Source organism: Vulpes lagopus, chromosome 24 (genome assembly GCF_018345385.1).
Source record: "Vulpes lagopus strain Blue_001 chromosome 24, ASM1834538v1, whole genome shotgun sequence".
Lineage (NCBI taxonomy): Eukaryota > Metazoa > Chordata > Mammalia > Carnivora > Canidae > Vulpes > Vulpes lagopus.
In genome coordinates, this window is record NC_054847.1 from 39,036,431 (window position 1) to 39,044,834 (window position 8,404).

Below are 8,404 nucleotides of genomic sequence, written 5' to 3' on the forward strand. Positions count from 1 at the left end.
AGCTTCGGGAACCGAGTATTTCCCGCCCGCCCAGTAATGTTTAACGGGGACGTTTGTGCTCGCCTGATGATGCGGAATTCTTGGGGGCTAAAGCGGGAGAATTAGGGAGCTAGGACCCTGCAGCTGGGGCGCAGCCCAGGGACCCGGTTCACCGCTTAGAGCGTAAGGACCGTGGATTCTGTGCGCAGGACACCACGCACGGCCCCTGCTAGGGCATCTAGTCGTTGGAAAGTGCCAGGGCCCCGAAGGGTGATGCTCCCCATGGAGCTCGCGCTCTCTCTGTCTCTCTGTCTGTCTCTGTCTCTCTGTCTCTCCTACGTTGGCTCAGGGCTGCAGACAGTTGGTGCTTCGGTGTCTACGATGCAGAGTCGCCCATCCCGTCCGGGGCATTTCCCCGAATGCTCTCCCAGGGGCGGGTGACGGCCGCGTCCCGGGGATCCGTCCCCGCAGGGCGGGGGCGCGGGGGCTGCGGGGGGCGCGGGGGTCCCTCGGCCCTGCGAACCCCGTGGGCGGCGAGTGGCGGCCACGCGCGGGGCGCCCGCCTCGTCCTCCTGCGCCCGCCCTCCGTGCACGCCAGCGGGGCGGCTGGACGTTGCCCCTCGCCGCGGGGGCCTCCGCACCCACATCACCGTCGGCGGCGTGGGGGGGGCTTCCGGAGCGGGCTGAGCGCCAGGATCTCCCCGCTGGCGGGGCCCAGCGCGCGCTCCCCGCGGTCGCCGCGTCGCCCTGAGCACCCTGCACCTCTCCCGGAGCCCCGCAACCTGGAGCCCCGCAACCTGGAGCCCCGCACCCCGAGAGCCCTGCAGCCCCGCATCCCTGCGCCCCGAGAGCCCTGCGGCCCCGCACCCCAGAGCCCCGCGCCCCGAGCTTCCTGCAGCCCCGCTCGGAGCCCCGCACCCCAGAGCCCCGCACCCCGAGAGCCCTGCAGCCCGCACCCTGAGCGCCCTGCAGCCCCGCACCCCGAGCGCCCTGCAGCCCGCATCCCGAGAGCCCTGCAGCCCGCACCCCGAGCGTCCTGCAACCCTGCACCCCAGCGTCCTGCAGCCCCGCACCCCGAGTGCCCTGTGGCCCTGCATCCCGAGTGCCCTGCAGCCCCGCACCCCGAGTGCCCTGCGGCCCCGCACCCCGAGCGCCCTGCAGCCCCGCACCCCGAGCGCCCTGCGGCCCCGCACCCCAGAGCCCCGCGCCCCGAGCTTCCTGCAGCCCCGCTCGGAGCCCCGCACCCCAGAGCCCCGCACCCCGAGAGCCCTGCAGCCCGCACCCTGAGCGCCCTGCAGCCCCGCACCCCGAGAGCCCTGCAGCCCGCATCCCGAGAGCCCTGCAGCCCGCACCCCGAGCGTCCTGCAACCCTGCACCCTGAGCGTCCTGCAGCCCCGCACCCCGAGTGCCCTGTGGCCCTGCATCCCGAGTGCCCTGCAGCCCCGCACCCCGAGAGCCCTGCGGCCCCGCACCCCAGAGCCCCGCGCCCCGAGCTTCCTGCAGCCCCGCTCGGAGCCCCGCACCCCAGAGCCCCGCACCCCGAGTGCCCTGTAATCCTGCACCCCGAGCGTCCTGCAGCCCCGCACCCCGAGAGCCCTGCGGCCCCGCACCCCAGAGCCCCGCGCCCCGAGCTTCCTGCAGCCCCGCTCGGAGCCCCGCACCCCAGAGCCCCGCACCCCGAGTGCCCTGTAATCCTGCACCCCGAGCGTCCTGCAGCCCCGCACCCCGAGTGCCCTGAGGCCCCGCACCCCGAGTGCCCTGCAGCCCCGCATCCCGAGTCCCCTGCGGCCCCGCATCCCGAGAGCCCTGAGGCCCCGCACCCCGAGTGCCCTGCGGCCCTGCATCCCGAGCGCCCTGCAGCCTCACAACCTGAAGCCCCGCACCCCGGAGCCCCGCCCCGCGCCCCCAGTGCCCTGAAACCCCGCTCCACACCTCAGAGCCCTGCAGCCCCACACCCCCGAGCCCTGCACCCCGAAGCCCCGCCCAGACCAGCCTCGCCCTGCCGCGCCCCCACCAGGGCCTGGTGGCCGACCCGACCCGACCGACCCGCTGCAGTGCGACCCCGGGACGGGCGCGCAGTCTCCTCGCTGGCCCCGCGGCCCCCCTGCGGCCCAGCCACCTCCCCTCAGAGAAATCCCCATCTCCTGGGAGGGGGTTTATCAACCCCAGCGTCTCCCCAGGGGGTCAGCTACTTCGATCTCTAATTATTCTGCATTCCCTTTATGACTCTCTTTCCTCTTTAGGGTTGCAGAGGGTTCAAAGTTGAGGCTGAAGAATATTAGCGTCCTTCCCTGTTACCGGGGAGGGACAGGTGGGGCTGGGCCGCTGGATGCTCAGGGGGGGCCCTGCAGGACCCAGGCTCTCAGACTCCCCCCTCTGAACCTCAACTGCCTCATGTACACAATAAAACTTAGAACAGTTGACATCTCCCCTGCCTTAGAGGGTTGGTGGAAGACCTCATCAAGTATGTTCCAGGCCTGGGAATTGTAGGGTTTTGTGATCCGTGGATCTGGAATTTAAGATTAAACATATACCATTTCGTTAAAGCAGTGAGTGAAGAGCATTTTTATCTGTGAACCAAGGATCAGAAGCAGGTCTTTTTCTCTCCCTCCCCCCCCCCCACCCCGTTGGGGCAGGCTTGGGGTCTCCACGCTCTGAATGTGGGTGTCACACACAGAACCGGATCAGATAGGAGGATTAGCGAGTCCTCTAGGAGTCTTGGTGTCATGGATTCTACTAATACTGCTAGCACAAAGTTAATGATGTATTTGGAGTTTTTCCTTCTTGCCTCATGGTTTCCATAGGAGAGAGAGAAAGAGAGACAGAGGGAGGGAGAAGCAACCAGTTCTCTTTTTTAAAATTAAAAAAAAAAAAAAAATCAATCCCATTGATCAACGTGGAATACCAAAGGCCCAAATCCTTTCCACTGTGATTAAAATTGGAGTGTTCTGAAAAATGCCATTTCAGATTGAAAATTGCCATTTCTCTCTCCCTGTTATTCTGTGTCTCTCTTTCTTATTTTAAAGGAGACACAGGGGCATCTTAGGGACATGCCTTTTATATCTTTTTTGATCCAGGCATTTTTAAGAAGCCACAGATGAAAGCGGGCTGAGTTGGCCCATGTTGGCTTTAGGTGTGCCCAATATGAGGAATGTGGTGAAGTCTTCGAAAAGAATCCAGGGTATTTTTACGGAAGGAATTACCTGTGTTTCCATGAGTGAATAATTTTCATATATGTTGTTTTGACCCATTCTTTCCCTGGGATGCCAGAGCCAACCCTCAGTGAAAAGGGGGAGAAAAAGAAGGAAGATGTGTGAGCTCCCCCTGCTGCTCTCCTGCATTCAGGCTAACTGAAAGGAATCGCAAGGAAACATGTCTACACAAGCATAAGGACGAAAAATTTATGTGGATGATTTCCTTTTGAAAGACCCACTTCTATGCTGATGCGCAGAATGTTTTGGATCAAGGACTTGAGGCTCTGGGCTTGGATTTTGCAGGCCACCTTGTCAGTGTAGACGCGGCTTTATTAGCCAATGTCATTTCTGACAAGAGTTAGAGGAGGAATCCTTGCCTTGTCAGAGAACATGTTTACAAAGCGAAATTTGAAGTGGGGATTTGGCAGCCGCCCTGTGGATGGGATTATTCTTGGAATCAAATTGGATTACTTTTTGTCCAGAATTGTTCTCTTTGTTAGCTTATAGTTATTCATTTGACTGAATAATTCTCGCACACTTTTCTGTGTGTGCGTAGACATCACAGCGGTGTCACGGGGCTCTGGTATGAGCACAGTCGGACACCAGTGGAACCTTATTTTAGGCCGTATCTTCCGCTCCCTCCTATCCTGTGCTTGATTTATTTATTTATTTATTTAGTTTTATTTATTTATTGTTTTATTATTATTATTTATATTTTTATTTATTTATTTATTTATTGTTTTATTATTATTTATTCATTTATTTGTTTGCTTATTTATTTATTTTTCTATCCTGTGTTCTTAATGGCCTCTTTAACACTCAGGAGCAGAGAGCTCCATGGGCTCTGGTCATCTATATAGACTGTGGAGCGAATTCCGTGCAGTTGCTGGATAAATTCATTAAGGTGGACTTCAACAATTTATTATTAACCCGTATTTAGTGAGTCTTGCCCTCAGTCCATGGGCTAGGAAGTATAAAAGATGTATGAAACATAATCCCTGCTGAGACCTGGTCAAACCAGCCAAGGGCCGAGCTTCAGTGTTCATTAACATAGACGGGTCAGTAGTATCATGATTCTTTTCACCTTGTAAGTAAACCCAGAGCTTCTCTTTCACTTTGTTTTCCACATGGGATTTGGGTGGAGTGGGCATCTCTTGTAAATCCAGAAAAGGACTGGATGATCCCAGCTTTTCTGATGGTTCCTGCTATACTCCTTTTCCCTGAACTTAATCACAAGGCAGTGAAGCCCACTCAGAAAACCACAGCAAGTTTTAATTAACCTAGCTCATAATCTCAATTTCTTTCTGCTCTCCGGTTTTTATTTCTCCCAACACATTGTGCTAATTCCCCCCTTTTACCTCTTTCCCTGGTTGGCACTGTGCTCCTCCCTTTGACTCAGCCGTCCTGCAACTATAATTCATTATGTCTAGGGTGAGGCTTGCCTCTTTCCTGACAATTCTTACCTGTGCAAATTGCTCTCTTTTCTAACTCTTTTTGGACTTTCGGTTTGCACCCCACAACAAGCTCTTCTTACAGAGAACCCCATCCATGTACGCATGTTACCTCTTGTTCTGAATTGGAAGGTCTATGGAGAAAGGGCAACGTCTGTCGTTTCTTCTGTATCGTCACACTGCTGAGATTTTTAAACCGTTCTCTGTTAAAATCAATAAATTGAAATAATGATTCTGAGGGATTTTTTAAAATCTCAAAATAATTTTAAATCCCATGTCTCTTAGAGGAACAATTGGCAAATTAAGGTGCCATTTCCAGGATTTTAATTTATGTATTAATTTTGCTTTGCTTCCACCCCAAAAGGATTTAAGGTGGGTTTAAAATATTATTGAAAACTAGACAAGATTATTAATTCCATTTCTGTAAGCTCTAAAATAATATAGTTTTAGTTATCAAGTCAAACAATGGAGAGGTTTTTTTTTTTTTTTTAAAGATAAGAGGCATGCTTTATGATATCTCTCATTATCACGTTCAGGAAAAAAAATCACAGATAAAAAATTTCAGAAATATTTTTGCGTCTTCTTTGCATATCACACACACACATACATACACACTCACACTAGAACTGTACTGGCAGGGAACATGGGTTGTTTAAAGTATAGCTATTCAACTGTCATATAAAGTGAAATCTATATTTTCTCTCCTTATATGACTATATATTTAACATCTCTATGCATATGTGTGTGCATACATATGTATATGTTATATACACACACTCCACATTATTATTTCAAAGGGGATTTTGCTCCTTCTGGCTACCAGCAATAACTAGTCAATATTTACACTCTTGAATATCGATGATATCGTGCATACACAGGAAAGCTGTGGAAAACATCTCCATTTTCAAACAGAGTTTTAATTATTTGTAAAGACTTCAATTGTTCACTATCTAATGTCATGGATTGGTCCTCACAGTGTGAAGTGCAACTGTCCAGAACCCCCACAGTATTATAAATAGGCTTCTAAAGCCTGCTTGATTGATGTTTGGCATAAAACGCTATTCCTCTGAGCACATATATTCCTTCTGTTCACCATTTTCATAGAAAAATACCAGGGCTGATTTTTTATTCAAATCTCCAATTTATGCAGGGTTTAAACTACTAAATACTTAAAGCCTTTTTCAGATCTTTTTTTCCCTTTTCTGTTAGGTAGGTAACTAAATCTTTTGCTTCAACACAAATAAGAATTGGAGATTTAGCAGATTCCTGTGGGGGAGAGAAAGAGTTTATTAATTATATTGAGAATCAAATAATATGCTTCTTTGACACTAATGTTCCATCTTTCTCCACCCCAAGTATCCTATGGGACAACTTTAAAGCCTTTATCCGGGTCTAGATTACTGCATTTATGGTTCCTTAGAAGAAGGAATTTAATGAATAGCATTCTGAGTTGAAGGGAGAATTTGAGATGTTTTAAGATTTAAGCTGTTAACAGTGAAGTGATTTTTTTCAAAGTATGTCCCAGGGATTGTACTATAAAACATCAAAAAAAAAAATAAGCACAATAATGTACATTTTCATGAGTTTTAATAAATTGTTAATACTGATGAAATGTAAATTTTTCCTTCACGGACCCTTATCTGCATTTGACAGAGTCCTACAGAAACTTTAAGTACCCATTTAAAGCAATTTACAAGATATTGTAGAGATTCCCAGCAATAAAGAATGATTAGTGATCTTCTTAAAAATTTTTATATTGACAATATTAAACCGAGTGCCTTATCCGGATTGAACTGGTTCTGGCTAGTGTCTGTATTGGTACCTTTATCAAGAATGCACATTTACTTTATAGGCTCTTTATTAGAAACAAATTCTACTTGAATACCATTCTGAAACTACCCTTACCTGATGGGTAACAAAGTAGTTAATATTCACTGGATATTTATTACACATCAGACACAGAACTAGGCACGTTCTGTGTATTACTGCACTGGATTTTTACAGTTACTGTAACGGAGGAACATACCTAATTATCACTCTTTTTTTTTTTTAAATTATCACTCTTTTTTCTATTTATTTGAGAGAGAGACAGACAGACAGAGCAAGAGCAGGGGGAGGGGCAGAGGAGAAGGAAAAGCAGACTCTCCCCGCCCCCACAGCAGGGAATCCAAAGTTGCAGGGCTCCACCCCAGAACCCTGAGATCATGACCTGAGCAGAAGGCAGACCCTCAACCAACGGAGCCATCCAGGTGTCCCAAGTTGTCACTCTTTCAGGATGAAAGATTTAAAGCAGAGAGAGTGAAAGGGATTTACTTGCTGTCTTAGTTTAGGCTACTAGAACAGCATGCCCTAGAACAACATATCCTGGACTGGGTGGATTATAAACAACATAGATTTTATTTCTCACACTTCTGGAGGCTGGAAGACAGAGTGGGCAAGGGAAACAACTTGGCTGTTTTGATATGGTACTGATCCCATTCATGAAGACTCTACTCTCATGACCTATTCACCTTCCAAAGGCCCCATCTCCGAATACCATCGTGGGATTCGATGTCAACATATGAATTTTGAGGGGATGCAAGCGCTCAGGTCATAGCACCTGCTTAGTAAAAATAGTAAATGTGAGGACTGGCCGGTAGCAGTCCAGATCCACCAACTACTAACTGAAAAGGACCAGAGAGTAACTATTTTAGGTTTTGCCGGCCATGCCATCTCTGTCACAACTGCTCAATTCTACTGTGTTAGTATAACAGCCGTCACAGAGAAGATGTAGATGAATTGTGTGGCTGTGTTCCGATAAAATTTTGTTTAATAAAAAACAGGGATCGGGTTGGATTTGCCTTGTGGGCCATAATTTGCTGACCCCCGCACTATCCTATTTTGCCTGCTTCTTCAATGCCAAGAAAACCCACTAGATGCACATGATTTTGGAAGTGGCAGGCCTCTATGCCAGTCATTGTTCTGAGCAGGCAAAAGCAGTATGAACTACTTCACACCCGAGCACTTGACATACACATCATTGTCGGAGACTCTGCAAAGCTCCACTTAGAATATACTGTACTTGTAGGAGTGGGGTCTTGAATTAACTCTTGAGTCCTTATTATTATTGCTATGTGAGTTAAAATTACTGTCATGAAGCTGAATTCCATGCCTGCCTGAGTTTCTGGGGGTCCTGATGGCTATTTAATCTGAAAGCTACTTAACTTCATTTTCCAGGGATTGTTGGAGTGCCCAGTTACTCTTACTGTTCAATTGCAGTTTTCATCTGTACCACTGGTGACAGGCTGGTGACTTACTGGTTTTGTCCACTGAGGCCTGAAGATGTGTCTAACACTTCCAAGTCTTTAAATCAAGAACTGTATGTGTTAGCCAACTTCCCTGGTGCCAGCTCTCTCTCTAGAATTCTACTTTCACCTGTTCTTAGATGCTCCATTATTACAATTCATCCATGACCATGTATTAGAAAGTAAATACTCTCTCCCTCTGCCAATGCCAGATGCATTGTCTTCCTCATCAGATGCTGTATTCTGCAGAAGCAATCGAACATTTTAGCTAATAAGCCTTATCAGTGGCTGCCTGTCTACCCCGGTGGACAGATGAAGGTCTAGTCTTGGATGCTCTCAGTTGGCGCTAATGGTAGGTTATCAGCTCATGCTTGTCCATTGGGGGCAGGGTTAGCAACATGGGGCAAGACACAGAAAACAAACTCCCCTACTCTACAGCTTTGCCTAAAGTAAAATGTTACCTTTCTTTCATTCTCAGAAGCCAAGTAATATGACC

At 48.9% G+C, this 8,404-nt stretch overlaps 1 protein-coding gene across 1 annotated transcript; it reads left to right on the plus strand.

Annotated features, from left to right (window-relative positions):
- The first annotated feature begins 398 nt into the window (after positions 1-398).
- On the plus strand, positions 399-2,183 carry LOC121481885 (vegetative cell wall protein gp1-like). The gene has a single exon (XM_041739485.1). The coding sequence runs from the start codon at positions 399-401 to the stop codon at positions 2,181-2,183; it is 1,785 nt and encodes a 594-aa protein (XP_041595419.1).
- The last annotated feature ends 6,221 nt before the right edge of the window (positions 2,184-8,404 follow it).

Coding starts and splice junctions, on each gene's coding strand:
- LOC121481885 (XM_041739485.1), top strand. CDS start 399: ATGCTCTCCCAGGGGCGGGTGACGGCCGCGTCCCGGGGATCCGTCCCC.